Genomic DNA, 25,144 nt, shown 5'->3' with positions numbered 1-25,144 from the left:
TTGGGAAAAAACAAACCGAACAATGACAACAACCGCCAAGCCCAGACTGGTTAATTGTTCCACAGTCCTGTTCACCACGGGGTGCACGTCTCCAGTCCTTCGTTACCTTGGGACTCCCCATATCTAGCACAAGAGGGTTTAGAGTGGTGTTTGTGTCAGTTACCTATATCTCTTTTAAAAAATCCTTATTATAATGTTGGTAGAGGGGCATGGGAGAGAAGATATGAAAAGCTTAGAAAATAAGGTATAGTACAGGAGATATGCAGTTTGGTGGTTGAATGTATGAGTTCTGCTTTATATCTCCACTTCTTTCTAAGTGTGGACTTTGGATAAATTACTTAGATGTGAAGGTCTGCAACTAAAATGCCAACCTCAGAGGGTGGTTGTGGGCATTGAGTAAGACAATGTCTATAAGAAACTTAGCATAGTGACTGGACCATAGGAAGGAATAATAAATATTAGCTATTTTTATTCTCTTTTCCTCCCTGTTTTTTAAAAACTGTTTTTAATTGAGCTTCAAACACCAAAGCATTAATATGTATATTTGATTGTTGGAAAATATAGCATTTCCCCCTTGTGTTAACATATATATTTGGCTTATGGAAATAATAACCACTTAAAATGAAATATTTTAGGCACTTGGGTGTACTCTTTTCCTATCTTTTGAGGATAAGGAAAAGGAATATGGTACTCATAAAATATCTATTGAAATAATTTTGAAAATCAGGGATCTTATACTTCATTTTTTTACTTATTGGAATAATAGAGCAGTACTACCTACTTCCATGTTGTTGAACTCCTCCTACTCTGAAAATACCATCCTAGTGTTGAGTAAGAATTATTCAGTGCTGAGTGATTATAAGACCAATTACAGTAATTTTACTATCTGGGTATTGCTAAGGGAGAGGGTCAGCTGCATGAGATTGTATGGTTTGGCAACTCCATCTTCAAGAAGACAGTAGCATATCTACAAAGGTAGCCAAAGCATTATGTTAATTTGAGGCTCTGAATACTTCTCTAAACAATAAAACAAATGATGGATGGATTTGCTTAGAAGGGTTGAATAACTAAGAGAAAAAAAATGCATTAAATATTGAAACATGGGTCACTTTGAAGAATATGGGTCGGAGAAGACAAAAAAATGAGTGTTTAGATTACATAAAAGCTCTGCAATACAGAATGCAGGGTAAAGTTAAAGAAAGAGAATTTAAAAAAGACGCAGCAAAGTTTAAAATTTTGCCAAACATTTGCACCTACAGATGAGGAAAGTAAGGACAAGAGTTAGCAGTCAGTAGGGTATGCATTATGACCTGAGCATTAGAGAAGTACCCATCTTTCAGCATTCATCCATTTGTGCAGCAAATATTTATTGAGTAACTACTATGTACTACACTGTCCTTGGAACTTGAGATTCGTTACTGAACAAAATAGGGAAAGATCTCTGCCCTCATGGAGCTTATGTAATTATAGAGAGAGACAATTTTCAATAAGCACAATAAATGAACTAGATAGCATTTTAGAAGGTTATTGTGCTGTGGCCAAAAAGACCCTTAAGGCAAAAGAAGAGAGGCTGAGGGTCAGGAAAAATGGAATATCAGGTAGGGGAAGAGAGGAATTATGGATATATTGAGTATGGCAAGGGTCAGGGTAATAAACTTATTCCTTCCTGACATTAGTTGTGGCCACCACATGGGTGACTTTGCTTCTTGCTATCCTCTCTGGCATTGCTTTTCGAATGAATGTCTCCTGGGATTTAGAATGAGGAATTAAAAGGGGTCATATGAGTGTCACTGTGAGAGCATTTCAAGAACTTAGAAATCATATTTATTGAGTTTATGAGAATGCACCAATGAGAAAGTCCAATGGACTTTATAGCCACAAGGAGGGAGTAGGTGATCTTGCAATACATAACATGAACAAAGACTGTACATGAAGTTTTGGAATGCAAAAGGCACTTTCAATTCGGAATCTATAGACTGCTAAACAACTTTAAGGAAATATCCCTTCCCATGGGGGGGTGGGGGTGGGAGGAGAGAAGAGGTAGGGGGAGGGCGGGGGTGTGGTCCTAAGATCCTTTGTGAAAAATTCAATTAGTTGTTTGCTGACATGATGCCAAGCACCTAGATGATCACCTCCATTTCTCACTTTCCTCCAGGACATTGCACTGTGCACTCATGGTCAAGCTCAGATCTGTGATCAGAGGGCTGGTATAAAATGATCAAGATACTAATTTGAGATTGGAGCAAGGTAATCGCGGGCAAAAGGAAGAAACACTTGTTTCCCTTTTTAGGAAACAAGCTGTCTACCATATTGTCTGGACGGCCGGAGACCATGCTATGCTAAACACATCGTTTATTGGGCCTTCATCTCTGACAGTGGCAAGCAACCCTAGTGAATACACATCTCCATGTGTGGAGGGTCCCTCTAAGTCACAGGGAGAATTTGTCAGCCTCTGATCTACTGCGATACATTTACGCCATAGTGGGTACCGCTCTCCAATTCCCACCCCTGGACGAGAGAGCTGGTTCCTGAGGAGTGGAGGAGCAAGGACCATTACGGCAAATTCTGAGACCTTCCCAGGGCCACCCGTAGTGTGGTCACACTGAACATCTTCTTATTGGAGGACATGGTGTGAACAAGAATTCTCTGGACCACCATAAAATGAAACAGAGTTTCTCCCCTCTGATGCTTCACGTTGGTGCTTGAAATATCCCAAAATAATAATATATCACTTCTTAGAATATGCTGAAAGCAGTGATGTTTACCCCAAATGAACTGAATGACTGGGACAAAATCACCTCTACACCCTAGATATCCCACTCACAGTCAAAATTCTTCACAATATTCCACCCAAATTGAAACAATGGAGCCAACTGGACAGTGTAATAGGAACTGTACATAACCAGTAAAAAAAAAAAAAAGGCACCTGACTTTTTAAATTTGAATTTTTTTTTTCAAGTTCGGGGGATTCCTTTGCAGCAGATTTTCTGGATCGCAAGAAAGGGGGTTACAGGAGGCCCAGGGGACAAGTGTAAGACAGAGAGAAGTAGACAGAGTCAGGGGCACAGGGAGCATATTTAATTTTAATTGGAACCTAAACATTTTCACAGAGCCTGTCAGAGTTTGTTGGCACCGCTCTATAACTCTGCTACCAGCTGCAATTGTTCCATAATGCAGAAATGAGAAAACGTCCCACAGAATTGTGTTCCACCCCCCTTTGGTTTTCCTTGCTTCAGTGCAAAATGTTAAGAAAAAGTTTACTCTGTGGTTTCTTCTAAACAAATTCAGCTCGGCATCCAGGTATTATTGCTCAATCAGCCAACGTAAGTACTTATTTTTAAAAGTGTATTTTTGACTTTAAACACTCAAATCCATTGTGGTTTATCATGTCAATATGTATTTTGGCACGTGCCCCGCTCTGAGAAGGCCTGGTAGCATTCCTCACGGGGTGTGCGCACGGCTCCTGCAGCAGCAGCGCAGGTTCCCTGTTTCCAGAGGAGACAGATCTGCACCCGAAGACCTTAAAGCCCGTCCTGACACTGCCTGCCCCTCCTTTGTCAGAGCCAAGTTCAGGCCGATCGGGTAAATGGACCAACCAAATAAGTTGTTTTCAGTTCGTAGTACAAGCAGAATCCAAGAGCTAGTGTTTGTGCGCGGTGAGTGAGCTCAGATTTTGAAATAAGAACTTAAATTTGGACAACGGCTTCAATTATAATTCGATCCAAGTTTTTCCTCCCCTGATCTCCAATAACAACCTTGGAAGACAGGCAGGGCGGCTACTAAGGTTCCTGTGTTCATAGATGAGGAGACAGAGGAAAAAATACTCAGCGGTGGCCCAGGACCACAGGATTCTCCTCCAGCAAGTCGATGGAGGAGCATTTAACATACACGTGTTTGGTTTTGTTTCAACTTAAAACCCAGTGCACATCTGTTATATAAGAGTACCTCTTAAGAATAAATTGACTTCAGGTAAATGCTTAAAATATTCATAATATTAGACCAGTGAAAATTTTTATATTTTTAGAAATATTGGCAGGAATTGTTGTTGTTATTAGTATCCCAACTATTAAAGTAGCACAAGAAAGATTTTTAATAAATCAAACGGAACAGCTCAGGAGAGAGAACAAAATGTTTCCCCCTCTAAAATATTACTGGATGCCATGCATGCACTCCCAGGTCATCCAGAACATTCTTTCAAAGGTCCTTGTACTGCTCAGAGAAGATGGGTATTTGTAATAGAGCTCCGGTCAAAGATGGAAACATTAATTCTGCCAAGAACATTTTCAGAGATATTCCAATATTAATAATTACAAGTTGTCTCCCAAATAAAGCAATATTACCACCATTGCTGTTGCTACTTTTCCATTAATAATAACAACAACTAATAATATTAAAATGCTTACTACTCATGAAGCACTATGCCATGCACCTTCTGTGGTTACATTGCTTTTCTCACTCATGACAACCTCCATCCTCACACTAGAGAAGAAAAACCTGTGACATGAGGCTACATACTTTGCCATAGTCCCACAATTAATATGAAATGGAGTTGCCCTGGCCAGGTAGCTTGGTTGGTTGGAGCGTTGTCCTGATAGGCCAAGGTTGAGGGTTCAATCCCCAGTCACGGCACATACAAGAATCAATGAATGAATGCATAAATAAATGGAAAAACAAAACAGTATTTCTCTCTCTTCCTCTCTCTCTCAAATCAATAAATGAAATTTAAAAAATGAAATGGAGCAAGGATTTTTAACTTACCTAGTAGGCAGCGTAATTTCAGAACCCATGAGCCTAAAAGTAACAGGACATTGCCTTCCCAGCAGCTGCTAATAATAATGATGATGATGGCAGCTGAAACGCATTGTTAATTATTCAAGTTATTATAAAAATCGTTTTTACAAGTGATGTATGGAATTTGAAGGGATGAAGTGATTCTCCCAAGTTCCCACAGCTAGTGAGTTAAAGACTAGCGATTCAGATTCGGAAAGTTTGATTTCCAAAAAAGGAAATTGAATTCCACGATTCCGCCCCTCCCCCTTCTTATGAACCATCTGGCAAATTAAAGTGTAGGTCTAGAATTCTCTAGAACGTGTCGTAGACCTTATGGCCTTCTAAATCCAAGTTGCTAGGTTAGGAATTCTTAAACTTTTGAGTTGACGGGATATTTCATTTTTCTGGAAATTATTGATTACAAAAGAGCTTGAGAGACCTGGCAAGGTGGAGAGTCACATTTAAAACAAAAAACCTTCCAAATGATGGGAAGGTTTTTATCGACAGTGCAGAGGACTGAGAACTTGAGATTCAAGTAATTACATTCTTGCTTGTCCTGAAGATCCTATCTGATAAAAAATGTTGTTTCTGTTTTCGTGAGAAAATATTGCAAGGGGATGTGTGATAGCAGGTTCTACTCTCTCTTTGGATCCCAAGGCTTCAGGAAGAGGGAGGGTAAGCTGCAAAAGCATTCCTCTCATCTTGCCTTGGCAGGGTCTCGGGGTTCCCCCCAGAGGTGCTGTAGAAGGCTTGCTACAAAGCTAACACATGATGCTTGTTTGTTCATTCCATCACATGGTAAATGGAAACCATCACCATATCAAGTACCAATGGCTATCTTTATTGTTACCAATAGCTATGATGAGGGCAATTATCTTTTATCATGAAGTTCCCCTTAACTCTATCTTCTCTCTAAAGGCAAATCCAGAGAAGAGACATGCTTTGAGTGTTCCTATAAGTGGATTGGATTTTTTCTTTCACTTGTTAGTTTGAATTCAGAACACATATGAGATGCTGTAATGCAATGGCGTTCTAACTGTTCAAATTCCTAGAGGGCACTTTGGTGGAGATATACACCCTCGGAGAAATATGTAGCCTGCTCTCCTACTGCCATTGCAAACAGAAAACTCCTGAATGATGGTGTTTGAAGAGTTGCCTGTGATTGTTTGTACACTGGGTCCACTTTGAAGAGACCCACACCAGGAAGGTGAAAGGACTCCAATACTGCAAATGGTCTCCTTGTACATTACCTGCCTAAGCGGACAGGCAGTCCCAGAGGCACGGGCAGGGATGGAGTGTGTGAATCAATTCCAGAAGTGAAGTATGGCCATGGCTTCCATAAGAGCACCCACAGCCCAGCCCAATACCGACTGGTTAGAGGTGTTTCACAGATGAGGGCGCATAGCAGTGAGACAGCCCGTCAGATGTTTTCAAGGGAACCACCATTCTGTGTGACCTTTGGCAAGTTACTCAACCAGCCTGGTCTTTCTTATCCTCATGTACTAAGGGAAAAGTTGGACTTGTTCATCAACCCTTCCTTCTCACTCTGAAATGCTCTGATCTCTAATCTAGACTTGTAGATCAGGATTTGAGAGCCACTGATCTAGTAACCTAAAAAACTGACTACTTTACTTCCCAAGCTATTCAAAGTATAAAGGGAGGAACTCTTACTCACTACTAGAATTGGGTGTCAGAGATATTTAATTATAGCATTTGGAGACGTGTCATTCATCCATAGCTGGTAGGTGTCATGGTCAACTGTTTTATTAAGTAATTTATCATCTCATTCGACAATTACCAGTCTGTAATTACCGAATTCTATTCAACCAGAGGAGAGCCTTGTTCTTCTATCCTCTGGTATTTAAGCCCTAAAGTAAACCTATGATGTTCATGATCATCTTTCATTCTGCTGCATTTCAATTTTTTTTCTGACCCTGATTTTATATCTAATTATTTCTAGTTTTTCTGGCTATGGAATCATAGTCTCCCAGAATTAAAAGTAATTTTAGAAATTATGTAATCCCGCCTCTGTTTTACTTAATTGAAACTTGATCATAGAGAAGACTGTGCAATTTTCCCAAGTCCTACAGCTGGTTAGTGGCCGAGTTGTGCTCAGCATCAGGTCCCTGATCCTTGATGGCCAGATTTCAGTGAGATTCAGCAGGCTTTGGCTCCACCAGAGGGCCGAGCCCAATCCCATCTGATCTGAGAGATTTGACGACAGCTGTCTGGCCTCAAACATGCCCAGGTAGAGAGCCACAGTAGTAAGGAAGAATTTGGGCAGATGGTTAAAGACAGGGGTGGAGAAAGGAGAATAAAAGAAGAGTTGGGGGCATTTGGTCTCCTTTTCAATTTGGCAGGAGGTGAACTTTAGGGATGAGTGAGAGTAGAAGAGATTTTACTGGGATTAAACAAAGTGGAATGTCTTCAAGTGCTAAACTACTTAGCCAGACACTTCGTTATATATTTTTCAAAAATTTCTACTTCTGTGAATGGAGTGTGTGTGTGTGTGTGTGTGTGTGTGAATGTGTACAACTTCATTGAAAGTGTCAAACACAAAAGGCACATGTTAGCTGCTCTGGTTGAGAATAGACAATTGGGGGGGGATGTGGGGGGACAGGTAGAGGTGGAGAGTCCAATCTCCAGTCAAGAGATGATGGGGGCTTGGAACAGAAGGCAGCCACCACTCAGATTGGGGAGGACACTTGCAAGGTAGGGAGTTGTATGTGGGTGATTTTCTTTTCTTTTTAAATTTCCCCCCCCTCCTCCTTGGTACATGTTTTATTAAGAAACTAATAGAGTTAAAAATTGCTTTGCTAGATCTTAGCCTGGAACCATTTTGAATGGATTACCTTTTATTTCGAAACAATTTCAAACTTATAGAAAAGTTGCAAGAATGACGCAAAGAACTTTGATATATTCTTCACTCAGACCCACCAATTTTTAACATTTGCTATCCTTGCACATTCTCTCTCTCTCCATGTGCATAAAAATTATGTATTCTTTCCAAATCACTTGACAGTACGTTACCCTTTACCCGTAAGTACTTTGTGTACATTTCCCAAGAACAAAGACATTCACTTATACAACCATGTACAGTTAACAAAATCAGAAAATTTTACATTGATACATATTTATTACCTAATCTATAGACTCTTGTGCAAATTTTATCAGTTGTCCCAGTAATGTTCTATATAGCAATTTTTTTCCTGGTTCAAGATCAAACCCAATTTTCGCATCTCTTTATTTTCCTTTGATCTGGATCATTTTCTCTTCCTCTTTTGCCTTTCATGACTGACATTTTTGAAGAGTACAGGGCCATTTGTTTGAAGAATAAACCTTCAATTTGGCTTTATCTCTGATTTTCTCGTGATTGGATTCAGGTTATGCTTTTTTGGAGGAGTCCTACCTAGGAGCTTTTGTAGCCTTCTCAGTGCACTGTATTAGGGGACGCATATGTGGTTTGTTAAAATTGCTGATAAAGTTAATGACTGGTGATTATTAACTGTAGAGTAAGACTACATATTTTAAATAGTGGATTTTGTTGTTGTTTTTTTCAGCTCAATGTATTATCATCGTTAAAAAATAATTTTGGAAATATTTTAAAAATGAACGTGGTCTCCCATTTAATTCACATTGAAGTTAGGCATACCTACAGACACAAGGAATGTGGGCATAACTGCAATGCCAGGCCAGCATCTAGCACAATAAAAACGTAGATTATGATGCAACTTCAGGTACAAGTGAACGTTGATGTAAGCAGAAATAACTTGTTTTCAGCTTCTGCGTATGCATAGCTCCTAGGGAATCAATTGGATACATATATAATTTAGTCTGTTGACTAAATCTAAGCAAATGTAAATTATAGCATTTGGGGGACATTCTGAATACTTGTAAGCTTCCCCTGGAATGAATTACTTGGTTCCAATTACAGATGAACAGGTTCAGACTGATGGTCCTACAGTATTTTAATCTATGATGGATCACTGTAATGTTATTTCTATTTGTGGCTATAGAGGAAAATGACCTTTTCTTTAGATCAACAATGAAAGTTCATAAAGATGTTGGATTTTGGTATGAAATATAGGGGCGGGCCAGGCTAGAAGAGATCAATGGGGGTGGGGGTGGGACATATGTAATACTTTCAACAATAAAGATGTAAAATAAATAAATAAATAAACAAATACAATTAAATGGACTCAAAAGCTATTTAGTATCTGAAACTTGGTCTTAAAAGATGTTGATGAAAAGGCAACCAACCCCAAATGGGAGAAGATATTTGTAAGTACTATTTCCAACAAGGGGTTAACATCCAAAATATATAAAGAACTCATACAACTCAAAACAAAATAAACAAACAATGTGACTGATAAATGGGCAGAGGAGCTGAACAGACGTTTTTCCAAGGAAGACATGCAGATGGCCAACAGGCACATGAAAAAATGTTCAACATCACTAATTATTAGAAAAATGCAAGTCAAAACCTCACACTTGTTAGAACTGCTATTATGAAAAAGACAAAAAGTAACGACTGTCGGAGATGATTTGGAGAAAAGGGAACCCTTGTACACTGTTGCTGATATTTTAAACTGCTATAGAAACTATGGAAAACACTATGGAGGTTCCTAAAAATAAATTAAGAATAGAACTACCACACAATCCAGCAATTCCTCTTCTGGGTATTTATCAAAAAAATAAAAAAAAAACCACTAATTTGAAAAGATATATGTACCCTTATGTTCACTGCATCATTGTTTACATTAGTTAAGATATAGAAACAGCCTGTGTCCATCAACAGATAAATGGATAAAGAAGATGTGAAGGTGATATATATAAAATGGAATAGTACTTATCTTACCTAATAATAGACAAACATGCAAATTGACCATCCCTTCGCTATGCCCACCAGCCAATCGGATGAGTATGCAAATTAACCAAACAAAGATGGTGGTTAATTTGCATATGTAGGCACCCAGCGGCAATTGGAGCTAAGGGGTCCCCTGCCCAGGCCTAACGCCTTGGTCAGAGGTATTAGGCCTGGGCAAGGGCAGAGCCGGCGATGGTGGGGAGCAGGGAGGGAGCCAGCGATGGCGGGGAGCAGGGAGGGAGCCGGTGATGGCAGGGAGCAGGGGCAGAGCTGGCAATTGCAGGAGCTGGTGGTTCCCTGCCCAGGCCTAATGCCTCGGCCACAGGCGTTAGGCCTGGGCAGGGGTGGAGCGGGCGATCACGGAGAGCTGGGGGTCCCCTGCCCAGGCCTAAAGGCTCGGCCACAGGCGTTAGGCTTGGGCAGGGGCAGAGCCGGCGATGGTGGGGAGCAGGGGCGGAGCCGGCGATGGTGGGGAGCAGGGGCGGAATCGGAGATCGCGGGGAGCTGGGGGTCCCCTGCCCAGGCCTAACACCTCGGTCAGAGGCATTAGGCGGGGAGCAGGGAGGGAGCTGCCAATGGTGGGGAGCAGGGGTGGAGCTGGCAATTGATGTGAACTACAGAGGAAACACCTTTTCTGACTGCTCATTGGCTAAGCTCCCTGTATGCCACTGGTAATATTCTTAGTAACTTGGCTAATAAGAATCCAATAAGGTGATCTAGGGTTTTTCACCACACTCCTGGAGAAAAAAACAAAGGTCCGCTGCTGGAGGGCTAAGAAATGTCATATTCTGCCCTAGCCTGTTTTGCTCAGTGGATAATGCCTCAGCCTGCCCACCACAGGGTCTGGGTTCAATTGTGACCAAGGGCATGTTCCTAGGTTGTAGGCTCCTCCCTGGCCCAGGCCCAGGTCAGGGCTCATGCAGGAGGCAACCAATCAAAGTGTTCCTCTCACTTTGATGTTTCTCTCTGTCTTTCCCTTTTCTTTCCACATTCTCTAAAAATCAATGGAAACATATCCTCAGGTGAGGATAAAAAAGAAAGAAAGAAATGTCATATCCTATGAAAGACACATCTTGAAAATGCCTAAAGAAAGTTGTCATTTTTTCATGGTGAAGGGACTGGAGTCTGTGTTGATGAAAACACCTTGGTGGCTGCGATGACTGGCAGTGGCTGCAGCAGCGGGGTGATGAGGCTGCTGCCCTGATCAGCCCGGTCGCCTCCCACAAAGGGAGGCCAGACTGTGGCTTAGGCCCACTCCCCAAGGGGAGCAGGGAGCAGGCCTAAGCCGTCACTAGGACATCCCCTGAGGGCTCCCAGTATGTGAGAGGGGGCAGGCTGGGCTGAGGGACCCCCCCCGCCCAGTGCACAAATTTTGTGCACCGGGCCTCTAGTCCATAAAAAAGATGACATTTTGCCATTTGCAACAATATGGATGGGTTGTGAGGGAATTATGCTAAGTAAACTAAGTCAGAAAAGGACAAAAAACATGTGGACTACAAAACAAAAAGGAATCAAGGAACAAACAAACCAAAACCCAAACAAATTTATAGATACAGACAACAGAATGGTGATTACCAGAGGGGAAGGGAGGTGGGGGGAAGGTGACATGGTTAAAGGGGGTCAAATGTATAGAGTTTTGGTGGTAAGCATACTAGAGTGTACATAGGTATGGAATTATAATGTTGTACACCTGAAAGTTATATAATGTTATTGACCAATGTTACGACAATTTAAAAAAAGATGTTGATGAAACAATGCTTGACTTTTCTGCAAGAAAGCAATTGAATTTCTGTGGCATCTTTGTTTTTGAATTACTCTTCTCAAAATGCGATTTGCCTATCGCTGGTGGTCCTGTTAAGCATGGCAAAAGGTGTTTTGTTTTAATGAAACTTTTAGCCATAGCTGAACCACCATGAGCTAATTCCTTGCTGCAGGGTGGACCCTGCAATTCTTTATTTTGGGTGTAGAATGATTCTCTTTTGAAGTAAATCAGATGTACTAGTTATTCTACATTCCCAAGAATGGCAAGAATTAAAACTGGAGTGAGGAAAAGTGGATGGAAACGGGATTTCAGGAAGACCAGTGCCCGTGGCTTAGCCGCTGCAGTGGAGGAAGTCTGGCTGGGAAAATTCCTATATCCATCGCTATGAACTCAGTTCTCCTTTGGAACTTTGTACTATGTAAGTTCCGTTTGATGAAGCCGCAATGCCGCCCAAGGGGGAAAATGGCAGTGGCTCTATGCTGCCATCTGGTGGCAAAATGCTACATTGCCTCTCCCAGTGAGTCAGACTTCACTACCTGTGGTCTGCCCTTGGCTGGACCACCTGCTAATGTGCAAAATTGGGAAGTTTGGCCTGTTTTGTCCATTATGTGCCACAGGAACTTCTATATTCTTTTGATGTTCTCTTCTCCTCTGTGGAGTACGTCTCTCCTCCCCTTGGTGCCTCGTGTACTGTCTTTTCTTTTCCCATCAGTCCAAGGACAAGAACAAGAACAACTAACATCGAGTCCTTCCTAGATTCAAGGCTCACTAAGTGTCTTGTAAATATTACTTTATTTAAACCTGGGAAAACCCACATGGGATAGCGATAATTATTATTCCATTCTACAGATGAGAAAACAGATTTAATTACAGCCTATCTAGAGCCCGCACTCTTAATCACTACATTACCTTCCCACCTGTGTGTGAAATTCAATAAAATATTACCTATCAAATGGACATTTGGTTTGGTCTTATTTCCAATTGTGAAGAGAAACATTCATCTCTTATGAAAAAATGTCAAGTAGTAGGGAGCAGGTTGCAAAAATATTTGAGAGGGCCCTTAACTACGTTCTATTCTTTTTTTTTTTTTAGGAACCTCCATACTGTTTTCCATAGTTCCTATACCAGTTCCTATACCCATTAAATTTGCCTATAATTAAGGCAGCCATGTTTCTGAGGAGACTGAGCCAATCTGGAAAAAAAGTAAATTTACTATTTCATAAATAAAATATAAATGTTTAAGCTTGTGGCAAGTGGTGGTTATTCCAGAAATACTTTCTCTGTAGCTCTACTTAAGCCCTGAGCACTGGTGTCCATGAAACCTATTTCCAGCCACTCGTGCTCAGCCTTTTTGATTGGTGAGGATCCCCGAGTGGGGTCCCAAGCTGTATACACAACCTATAGACTCAGCCAGGTCTGGAGGTATCTGGAAGACCTCCCAGGCACTAACTAATATAAGATGCTCAGGAGGGCATCACAAGAATTTTCTTAAAGAGGCCTTAAACTTACACATTTCTTTCAAGCTTTAGAATAAGAAGGGGGGCGTTGTGGTAAAGTCGGTATAGTAAGATGGTATTGCTCAGCATATTCCATAGCATGCTATTTCCCATGCCCACTGTTATGAGGACAGGAGGTATGTCAGGCACACAGGCCACTGCGCTCCATCTCTGTGAGCTGCTGAAAATGGCCAGCATCAACGTGGGGCACCAAGCGTGGGGGCATTGTCTTCACTCAAACACATAATGGTGGGATGTGCCGGAGACTGGGACTGAGCAAAGGCACTGAGTCACATACCGTAGCTTGACTACTTCAAAAGCCATCTCCGCTGCCCTTTCTTTTCCTCTACCAAACTGGCTGGAAAGCTCACACACTTACCTTCCCAGAGTCCCTTGCAGAAAAAGGTTGCCCTAACTGGTTTGGCTCAGTGGATAGAGCATTGCCCTGCAGACGGAAAGGTCCCAGGTTCGATTCCAGCCAAGGGCATGTACCTTGGTTGCGGGCACATCCCCAGTGGGAGGTGTGCAAAAGGCAGCTGATCGATGTTTCTCTCTCATCGATGTTTCTAACTCTCTATCCCTCTCTCTTCCTCTCTGTAAAAAATCAATAAAATATATTTTTTAAAAAAAGAAAAGAAAAAGGTGGCCAGGTGAGCTAGTTCAGGATGATAAGATGTAAGTGGTAAGTCATTAGGTTGGGCGACCAGGAAAGTAGTTGAAAAAAAGACGTTAATCGCTGCTTTATGCAACAGCTTGTTGCCCTTCCTCCTCCTTTATCCATCCTGCTTGGAACCAGCCCTGGAGAATCACTGCTAGATTTCTTGTTGTCTGTATCTATGAGTTTGTTTTTTGAAAAAAACACCAACTTCTATGTAGTAGGAATCTCGGCCATTTGCCACCGAATGCATTTCTAACTGATAAAGGCTCCATGAAGCACAAGTGCTAGCTGATGAACACCAAGGTGGTGTTGGTAGCCCACTTTGGGGAGTGGCAGCATTGGCTGAGGTGACAGATGCCCTACTGACTTTTGTAGGTTCGTGCTGGGCTTAGAGACCCCAAATTTTGCAAGTGGGGTGGGAGGCAGACCAGAGAACTACACTTTGGGTTTCTTTGTTGTGATTCCTTTGTACTCATCAGCTGGTGTAGCCTGAGGAAACTTGGGTTGTAAACGTGTTGGTGTTCATGTTCATGAATTTCAATGTACCATTCTGCCGATGTTTCAAGCATCTACCATGGGCTTAGTCTTTCACTAGGTCAATGTTTTGCAAACTTTTTTGTAAAGGGGCAGATAGTAAATATTTTAGGCTCTGCAGGCCATTCAGTTTCTGTTGCAACTGCTCAATGGTGGTGCCACTGATGCATGAAAGCAGTGATTAATGATAGGTGAAGAGATGAGGATGAGTATAGCTATGTTTCAATAAAACTTTATTTACAAAAGAGGCAGTGGACAGGGCTTGACCTGAGAGCTGTGGTTTGCAACCCTCTATGCTGCATAAGACCCCCTCCCACCCCTCACACAGAAGTATTTCTGAAAATGTGGTCTGCAGGACATCAGTTCCAATGGATATCTTAAAAAAAGTTAGGAGTAAGTTAAACCAATATCTCTTTTTCATGGTACAACATCTATTCAGACACTTAAGCTAGAAATCTGTGGGTTATTATTTATTCTCTCCCATCTTGAACACATCTCCAAGTCATTAGTTATACTTCCTAAATATTTTTCCATTTTTGTCCTTCTCTCTCCACCTATTACCCCAAATATCCCATTTCAGGTTCTGGCTACCTTTCACATTGGGTCTCTCCCAGTCCCAAACCCTACCTGCCAGAATCCTGGGTCAAAAATACAACTCTAGCCCTAGCTGGCTTGGCTCAGTGGATAGAGCATTGGCCTGCAGACTGAAAGGTCCCGGGTTCAATTCTGGTCAAGGGCACATGCCCAGGTTGCAGGCTTGATCCCCAGTGTGGGGCTTGCAGAAGGCAGGTAATCAATGATTCTTGCTCATCATTGATGTTTCTATCTCTCTCTCCTTCTCCCTTCCTCTCTGAAATCAATAAAAATATATTTAAAAAAACACACAAAAACTCTAACCATGTCACTGTTCTGCTTAAAACCCATCGACACCTCCTCACTGAGCAAGCAGCACTTTCTAACTGGTGTTCACTGGGATATTAAATGTGCTGCAAGGAAAATTCTGCATGGAATGTTGGATAAACCAGTTTAAACAGAGTTCTTTACCGCTCAGGGCTCTTAATATACAAATGAACATTTTGACTCTTTAAGACAGTGGTTCTCAACCTTCCTAATGCCGCGACCCTTTAATACAGTTCCTCACGTGGAGACACCCAATTTCATTGTTACAAATTGAACATAATTAAAGCATAGTGATTAATCACAAAAACAATATGTAATTATATATGTGTTTTCCGATGGTCTTCGGCGACCCCTGTGAAAGGGCCATTCGACCCCCAAAGGGGTCGCGACCCACAGGTTGAGAACCGCTGCTTTAAGAGGAAATACAGAATGTGGCACTTCCCAAATCCAACCAAACATGGACGCTGTGGGTGGTTCATACGCCAATCAAACCTTTTGAGAAACAGTCCCCTGTAGATATTGCCAGAAATCCAAATTCATGGGAAATGCATTTAACTCTACATCCCCAATCAAAGAATTAGTTTCTCTTTTGATGCTGCCCACAATGATTTTTCTTGGCTGGATGTCTCCTTTTCCCTTGCAACACAACCTGGGCATGGGAGGAAAAAGTAAGTTTGAGAGTCAAAAAGATTGGCCTCGGAATTTCAACTACTTACGAGATGTGTGAGCTCAGGTTAGTTTCTTCAGTTTCTTTGAGTCTCTTTTTCTTTATCATTAAAGTCGATATAAAACCTACCTCATATGAATTTTTTTTATTAAATTATATGCCATCTATAAGGTAAAGAGCAGTTGCCATCTATAAGGTAAAGAGCAGTTGACTATTCAATAAATGCTATTTCTACTTATGTTTGAACTTTCAGGAGATCTGAGCAGGAAGGCCACAGAACCAACTGTTTGCTTCAGCCTCCTCGCTGAATACTCACTGAGTCTCTTGTGTACAAGGAAGGATCTTGAGAAAACTCTTGAGAGTTATCCATCCGATGCCCATAGGCAGTAAAACGCAGGCTTCAGGTGGCCCTCTCTGTGTCATCCAGGAGACTTCACTGTGTGCCAGAGAGGACGTCCAGCCAAGGCTCCAACGGTGCATTTAGATAAACATTGTTTGCATTTTGTATTACACAATGTGAACATATCTGGCCCTTGCCTTGTGTCAACATTTTTTTACCACCCCCCCGCCCCGAATTTATTAATGAAACAAGTGGTAGGTTTTTTGTTTGTGTATGAATAATAGTATGGTTTTTGGAGCTGTGCTAGTCACTACTTTTTATTTTAAAAATTTTCATGAAAGACATTTAGGAAAAAACTCTACACATTTTAAGAAAAAATGTGAACAAAGTGTGATGTATTTAAAAAGGGCATGGGATACTCATTGAGGAGATGTAAAGTTTCCCTACATATTAATGTGTTGTAAAAAATCTAGAAAAATGCTTGATAAAATATGCAGAGCAAGCAGTAGATAAGACAATTTCTAGGAACAATTTAAAAATGAGGACTCTCCAATGCTTTCACTTCTCTGTTATGCTGCAGTTTCTCAGTAGATGGCACCCTTCTCCTACCTTCAAAGCTTTTAATCACACTAAGGTGTAAAGGGCTGACAATCCAATTACAACAGTTACCAAATCCTCTTTGGGTCTTGGCTAATCATCTACATACAGCCCTAAGGCACCTACACTACATTGCAATAGAATGGATTTCATGGTTAGGCCAATATTTTAACTACAGTAAAGAAATTTACTCCTATATTTTACTTTAATGTATTTGCCAAATTCAGTTCTTCCATTCATCTCTTGCTGATTTAGAACCCTAGTCCCAAATATTGTCATCTTTCCAATATTCTAACTTCACCTTAGGCCTCTTACCCTAGGCAGCTGGCCCAGCTGCTATTTTATCAAGAAGATCAAGCCATTCACTTTTTTTTTTGTCAGATTGGCAAAAAATATATTTTTTGGTGTGTCACAGAATTTTAGTAATTAGTTTATGTGTGCCATGAGATGAAAAGTTGAAAAGTGATGCCCTAAACCTTTGCTTTAGATGGCCCCAAGAGAGTCTCCACTACTACATGGAGGAGGGAGGGGGGGGGGGGGGGAGGGAGGGAGAGAGAGAGAGAGAGAGAGAGAGAGAGAGAGAGAGGTGGCAATGATAGAGCACAGATGCCAGTAACAGAGGTACACTCTTCAGGCTTAAAGCTTTGTCTAGGCAAGATCTTTGGCAGTGGTTTAAATGCCCAAAGAGTTGGATGAAATAAATATACCAGATGAGTTTTTGAGGGAGTTGTATTGCCAAAGCAAACAGAGATCAGGGTTGAAAGAGTCAGCAATCATTCACACCTCTAGTTTGAGGCTGTACGCTCTGTGCAGTCTTGAAGAAGGATGTAGCCTGCGAAGCTTACCTCAGATGTGGTCTTGGAAACAATCAAACAACAAAGAGCCCTCCAGGGCCTTGGAGGGCAAAGGCAAGGAGACACTTCCCAGAGGAGAACCAGGCACGACCACCTGAGAAAGGGAGTCCTTGTGATTTCTGTTCAGGATTCCACCTCTATGGACCATCACTGTGCTACCTCTGCACTCCTCCTGCTTTGAATGGAAATTACTTTCCTCCTCCTCCTCCTCCTCCTCCTCCTCCTCCTCCTCCTCCTTTTGAGGGATAAAAGAGAGGAATAAAGAATGTGCTGGAAATTTGGGGCATGTGCTCCAAACCTTCCCCGCACCCCGCTCCTCCTCCTCCTCCTCCACCTCTTTCTCTTTCCTCTCTCCCTCTCCGTGGCTATTCTGCTTCCGTGCACCATTCATTGTATATTGACTGTGATCGGCATAAATCAGTTACCTTTCACCTTCTTGGTCATTAAGCCATGGAGAGGCATACCTGGGTCTGATGGGGAGTGTGCCGCACAGGAAATTCTGGACTTTGTGAAGCAAGCAGTGACTGAGCAGGGCTTTGAGTGCAGCTGGTCTGGGGTTGTGTCTAATAAGAAGAGGATGCATAGATACTTGGGGAAGTAGACTGTGGCGGAAACCATAAGCTGACACCCAACATCTGCTCTTACCTTTTCCCACAGTAAAAGAACCTGTGGTCTTTAGCTGGCTGGTGACAGTGTGAAATGGAGACCATACCACCAGCATCCTTTGCAGGTTGATTTAGTCATGTAACTAATTCTGGCCAATAGGGTGTGCTGTTCATGGGGTGTTTCGTGTTCTTGGATTGTCATTAAAGCATGTAGAGGTGCCCTCTGCCCTCTGGGTTCTTGCGGGCTGGAATGTGGGCATGATGGCTGAAGTTTCAGTGCTTAGAGAGGACTGTGCTCATCAGTGATGTTTGGACTGTAAGCCACCCATAGCAAACGCACAGAGGAGCTTGGGTCTCTGACAAGCCTGCACAGCCACCTCCAGGCTTTTAGTTTTAAAAAATTTTTTTTTTAAATTAAAAAAACTTTTAATAACATTTTACATTCAATATTATTTTGTGTTAGCTTCAGGTCTGCAGCATACTGGTTGGACAATCATCCTCCTGATATTTCCAGTACCCAACGGGCACCATACATAGTTATTACAGTATTATTGACTGCATTTCCTATGCTGTATTTCACATCTCCATGACTATTTGTAATTACCAATCTGTACTTCTCAATCCCTTCATCTTTTTCACCCAGTCCTCCAACCATCTGTCAACCATCAGTCTATTCTCTGCATCTATGAGTCTGTTTCTGTTTGGTTTGTTCATTTATATTGTTCTTTAGATCCCGCATATAAGTGAGATCATATAGTAATTGTTTTTCTCTGATGGACTTATTTCACTCAGCATAAGACCCTTTTCGTTCATCCATGCTCTTGCAAATGACAAAACTTCATTTTCATTTATGGCTGAGTAATATTCCATTGTATATACAGGGGGGGCAGAGTAGGTTTACAGTTGTTCGTCTGGAAAAGAATAATTAATAAATAATAATGCAAGAATGAACTCTGTGTTCTGTGTACTCATAACTGTAAACCTACTTTGCCTACACCTGTATGTACCACAGCTTCTCAAAAACCTCAGAGAGAAATACACTTCCACTTTCTTTAAGCCCTTGTTACCTTGGCGTTTCCGGTTATCCCAGCTGGATGTAATGCTCACTAGTAGAGTGAGCAAGACTTGATGCAGAAAGATGAGCTGGGCAACTATTGCAGTGGCAGGGAACAGGTGACAAGAGCCTGAACTAAGGCAGTAGCAGTGGGGAAGGTGAAGAAAACCTGCTAGTGATGGTTGAGAGGCTGAGTGGACTGGATTTGATTACTAATGGGTAGGCAGGTGAGAGATGAAGTGACAGCAGAGTAGAGCTTTATATCTGGGTTTCTGGCTTGGACGCCTTGGAGGGAGCATGGAGGAGGATCTGTGGGCATGGTGAGGAGCCCCTGAGGGAATCTAAAAAGTGAGAACTCCAAGGAGAGAACTTTTGAGAACATTAATAATTTGAGGAGGGAGCAGGGGAAGAGGCGGGTAGGCAGATGACACCAGGACCAAGAGCAGAGAGGTTAATAACGTCAGTCACGAGAAGTAAATTAAGATGAAGAATGAAATTCCAGGGATATTTTCATAAAAGTCACTGTGACGGGATGGATGTGGAAGCCAAGTGGCTTAGGAGCCAATGGGAAGTGAGGAAATGGACACATGCCTCTAGGCTGCATTTTAAATGATGTTACTCATGGAGAGGAGAGTTGTTGCCAGAGTGGGATGGACGTTTTTGTAAAGTTTGCTTATTTTTATTATTTTTAAGTTTCACATGGCCTGTAGTATGCTTATGGGACTTGGGGCGCAGCTCCTGGTGGCAAGGTTGAGATATGGGAGAGGGGACCTCTGAGGAGGCGCTGCATGGGGGGGGAGGATCAGTCTGAGCAAGTTCATTGCTTTTTCTGAGGCTCAGAAAAAGAAGGGAGGTGGAGGCAGAAATAAGGCCTTTGAAAATATTAATTTGGGGGACTGAGGGAGTTTATATTTTTCAGCTTCAATTTTCTTGGTGAGGAAGGAGAGAAGGTTACCCTTGGGAAAGAGTAGATGATGGGACAGTGGTGGGTTTGAGAAGAAGATCTGAAAAGGCCACCGCGGGAAACAGGAGAAACAGCCCAGGGGTGACAGGTCTACCTGCCTTTGCATGCTAGCCAGTGGTCGCCTTTATAAAATGCAGTGATCAAGATCAATGTGAGGCAAACCAGTGAAGGCCTAGGCCTTGAAACCATAGCTGGTGACGTTGAGCTGGGCTTTCTCACCTCTACTGTCACTGCTTCAGTTAGTGCTGATCCGCAGGAAGGACATCTTGGTACACGTGTACTGCAAGGGCACAGATGACAGAGCCTTCACCACACCACCCTGCAAGCAGCCTTCCCAAGGGATGAGCACCAATGACTGGTGCACCTGTTATTGGTTTGATTTCCAATTTGATAGCAAGTTTCTAGGAGTGGGGGGAGACGAATCCAGGCCACAGGCCCTCCAGGCTCTCTTCAATGGCCCAGTTGTGGCCTATTCACTGGCAGCAAAGGGAAACTGTTCAGCTGCTGGGGGATAGTTGGATAAACCCAAAATAGGTCACTGCCTGGAAATGTGGAAGATGCCTAGACTGCCATTGTATCTCTTCACCCAACCATTTTGTATGGGATGTTTTGCTTCACATCAGCTTTTGTTTGGTGATCCAAATTCTGTCATGTTTCTGTCAAGTGCTGACTCTTAGAGGTTGGAATTAAGTGTTTGTTTGTTGTTGTTGTTGTTGTTTTTAAAGCATTTCCAATTCATCTTACTTCCAGGATTCTAAATGATTTTAGTTGACAAACTGTGACTACCTCAGCATTGGGACACTGAGGAGTATATGGATCCTCTGTGGCCTGGATTTCCTTTTCTATCTTGGCACAGATGGAATGTTTGTGTCCTCCCACCCCCCAAATTAATATGTTGAAGCCGAGTGTGATGGTATTTGTAGGCGGAGCCTTGGGGAATTAGGGTGAGATTAGATGATAAGCTAGCACCTTGATGTTGGATGTCCAGCCTCCAGAACTGTGAGAAAATAAATTTCTGTGGTTTAAGTCACCCAGTCTGTGGTCATTTGTAATGGCAGTCAGAGTTGACCAGTATAGCATCACAATGTAAAAACCAACCAACCAACGAACAAAACAAACAAAGGAAGTACATGGTCACAGATTTTTACCCAGCCAAGGTCCTTCTAATACTACTAGTAAGAATCCTTCTTAGTTCTTGACCAGCAGGGCAACTACAGGATGCTGTACGATGCCATCCTTGGAGGGTAGAGTGCCCAAACCTGGCATACAGCCCTTGTCCTTTAGCCTTCCATTTCTTAAGGCTTATGTGGGCTCTTAATCATGGCATCATTAGGGTTAAATTTCAGATGGAAAATTGTATGAAACACATGCTGAGTACACTTGCTCTCAAGTGGTATTAAATCACCTTGTTATTTATTAGCCTCTAGAATGCTCTAATTTACATGTGGTCTCTCCTCCTAGGGGTACTTCAAGTAAATCTGAATTTGTTTATACGATTTTATGGGTACTATAAAACCACAATTGAATTTCAGGCCTTTGTAGTCATCCAGCCTTGCAAGATGCTCTCCAATTAGAAATAATTGCTGTTAATGCTGTTATGAGTGGTGGATGCCCACTACACCCAGACCTTTGTTCTACTAAATCCCCTAAGAGTCTCTTCTTTATGCTTCAACTAAATAGACAGGCCCCTAGAAGATACGCTTTTGGAATTGTAATAGAGGAGCAATATTGTGCCTCTCTGTTAATTACCCTTGTTAACCAAGGATTTGGAACTTCAGTTGGTCAGTCAGGGGGCCTTTTGATCCTCTCAGTACACATCTCCAGTCGAGTAGGATGTCACTCTTGTGAAATAAGATGCCCTTTCTTCTTTGGCACATACCAAACAGCTTTATTATTCTCTGAGTAATGATGCAATATTCCTCTTTGATGAAATCATGTGTATAAAGTGCTGAGATTCGTGCCAAGCACAATAAATATTAGCTATCATTTTTATGATCACAAAACAAGTTTTTTTTTTGTTTTGTTTTTTTAAAAAAAAGACTTTCTGAATGGAAAGGAAATACAGGAGCAGCATTGTCGGAATCCTACGGACAGCTCAAGATAAACCAGTCCACAGTGGACTCCAGACTCCACATCCCTATTGCTCTAAGAGCAACTTACCCCCAAGATACATAAACTCGCCAAAACCAGTTTGGCTCAGTGGATAGAGCGTCGGCCTGCGGACTGAAAGGTCCCGGGTTCGATTCCGGTCAAGGGCATGTACCTGGGTTGCGGGCACATCCCCGGTAGATGTGCAGGAGGCAGCTGATCGATGTTTCTAACTCTCTATCTCTCTCCCTTCCTCTCTGTAAAAAATCAATAAAATATATTAAAAAAAAAGATACTTAAACTCTTTTCTTTGGACTCTCACAGGGTGACCCAAGGTACCTCTCATCCTTTCCTGTTCCCCACACAAAAGGAAGTAAGAGACAAAGGCTGCTGCTTTTCTTGCAAGGCAGGTGCCCCGTCCAGCCTGGGAAGGAGTTCCAGGGTATGGTAATGACCACATTTTGCTTAATCTTCCTTTTATGGTGAAATCTCCAAAGCATGCGTGCAGTAATGGCCAGTTGATTACACTGTAATGGAGGCAGCACTGATGAATGCAAAGGCATAAAATAGTCCACCCCATGGAAAAACATCTCAACATGAATCCCAACCTGAAATGCTAAATGAAACTAACCACATGAATGTGTCCTCTGGATTAATAGGTAGCAGTTTCTCTAATTCAGTAGAATGTCCTTTTCCGAGTGAGAAGCACCCATTCTTTGACCTCTTTTAGGAAGAAAAATGTGGTCCCATTCAGAGTTTGATGTAGGGTCGCTGCCTACCAGGGATTTCAGGGAATGGACAGCCAGGCTCCCTCACAGCGGCCCCCGATGTACCTCTAGCAGGATTGGCACTTCCTCTGTGAGCATCTGGGGCAGGTAGAAGCAAGCATTTGTGTGGCTGCTTTGGAAAGATGGACACGGGAGGCTGGCTTTTTCTACACCAGGGAGCACACAGAGGTTCAAAAAGGTTAAGGTGAAGAGCAAGGTGACAGGACATCTAGAGTTGTGTGTCCTCTGGAAAGAGGGCACTCCCGCTAAACACTCACCATGTGAGAGGATTCTCTCTCTCTCACGTCTATTGCAAGCAGAGATGACAAAAATGAGCTGTTTTTATTAATAATAAATAAAAGCACTCAACAAAAAAGCAGATGGCAACATTATTTTCAAAAGGATTGGCTGAATATTCCAGTCCAGATAGAAGAACACGAATGGTACTTTTCGTCTCCAGATATATTCTATCAGACAAAAATCCTTCTCTTCATGGAAATAAGCAGTATGTAATGTTGGGTTTTAGATGACATCAGCCATAGAGTTGGTCTTTAGTTCTTTTTCTTTCCAACAAAGCCATCCATAAAATTGAAGGCACCCACATATTCACCTATGAGCAGTATCAACTTGATGGGCAGGATACTAAAGAGAAAACAAGAGGAAACTTTCTCGGTTATCATTCATAAAAGCATCCTTACAGCACAGCTGAACAGCAGTGCCGCCGACCTGTCGCAGAAGAATTCACGCACGCACACATTGCTACGCATGCCCCAGTGTCGCCCTGGGCTTGTCTACAATGTGGGACGACACCAGCCCAGGGTTTCTATCCCTCCCTTTGCTTTATTTGCATCATTCAACTGACTTCTCACGTCCATTTCCAAAGCTTCCCTACACCATGTAATGATGGGCTGGAAGCAGGGACGTCTCGTGGAGTCAGCTGAGCCTGGCTTGAAACCCAGCTCTGTCATGTACAATGTCATCGCAGGCAGGTTACTGAGCTTGGGAGCCTGTTTCTTCCAGTGTAAAATGAGGTCATTCATCTTTCTTTCCGGGCCTACTGTGAGGATTAGATGCAATAGCTCCTCAGATGGCTGGCAAGTTCCAACTAAGACTGTTCATCTTCTCCACCCCGACGCGCCCCTCCTGACGGAGCACTCTGACCCTGCGGATTCTGACATTCACATTGCAGAGCGAGGAGAGGGGCAGTAAACAGAGCAGGCCCAGGAAACCTGACCCCTGAGCTAAGGGTGGGATAAAGTAAAGGACCCGTGCTGTCCCTCGGGGGACACCCCAAGAAACCCAGGCGGTTCCTGCCCTCCCCAGCTTCAGGTCTCTAGTAAATGTTACCTTTTCCAGGAGACCTCCCCTGAGTACCATACTGAAAACTAGACCTCAACCTGCACCCCCGATCCTACCACTCTGGAATTTCCTTTTCTTGCTTCATATTTCTTTGTTGCACTTATGACCACCCAGCATACCTTCTCTTTTACTTTATTATTTTTTGTTTGTTCCCTGATCCCTACCCACTAGGAAGATAATTTCCACAAGGGCCAGGACTCTTGTCTCTCTTATCCTTTGCTGTAACCCCCAATCCTAGGGTCATCAGCAATGCATGGCACACACTAGGCACCCTCTAATGCTTGTGGGATGTTTGAAGGAGTGTGTGCTGTTAACCCCCCTCATTGAACTTCTTCATGCTTTCAAAGCCTTCTCAGGAATTATGCAGACCCCCTCAATCCGGGATTTATAAAAGTAAATATCAACTCTGTAATTATTTTAAAAATTAGAAAAAGTAAATCCCAAGTTCTTTACAGTTGGCATTAACTTCTGTTAGGCAAGTGGAGGCACTGTCCTGTGAACACGCACGCTGCCCAGTAAAGTCATTACATTCACTCATTCACAAGCTGTAACAAGCACTGATTTCTACACTGTAAATGAGGAAATTGGACCTGGAGAATAAAGGTCATGTTCAGAGTCACAGGCTTAGTACACAGCAGGATTATAACTCCAGATTTCAATCTCCTTGCCATAGACCCTTTTGCCTCACCCCACACCTTAGCAGTTGTATCAGTCACCACTCCTGTGCTAGGTGGAGCCTGAGGAAATGAAGGCATGGAAGAGTGATTTTTGGTTAATTATATAAAGTAGATACAATTAGCTAAAGAGAAAAGACTTTTGCTTATGCAGGAAGGGCACCTCTTTTTTTTTTTTTTTTTTTTTA

At 42.4% G+C, this 25,144-nt stretch overlaps 1 protein-coding gene across 2 annotated transcripts in view; it reads right to left on the bottom strand.

Moving 5' to 3' along the window:
* Positions 1-23,246: 23,246 nt before the first annotated feature.
* SDR16C5 (short chain dehydrogenase/reductase family 16C, member 5) overlaps positions 23,247-25,144 on the bottom strand; it is a 12,692-nt gene continuing 10,794 nt past the window's right edge. For both annotated transcript variants that reach the window (XM_014544114.1, XM_005871655.2), the window contains one exon: positions 23,247-23,565. In XM_014544114.1, the coding sequence (XP_014399600.1) occupies positions 23,475-23,565 (91 nt within the window). In that variant the 3' untranslated portion in view covers positions 23,247-23,474. The remainder of the gene's footprint in view (positions 23,566-25,144) is intronic.

The sequence above is a fragment of the Myotis brandtii genome, unplaced genomic scaffold (genome assembly GCF_000412655.1).
Source record: "Myotis brandtii unplaced genomic scaffold, ASM41265v1 scaffold351, whole genome shotgun sequence".
Taxonomy (NCBI): Eukaryota; Metazoa; Chordata; class Mammalia; order Chiroptera; family Vespertilionidae; genus Myotis; species Myotis brandtii.
Note: the sequence above shows the minus strand (reverse complement) of the source record. Positions and strands in the feature narration are given on the sequence as shown.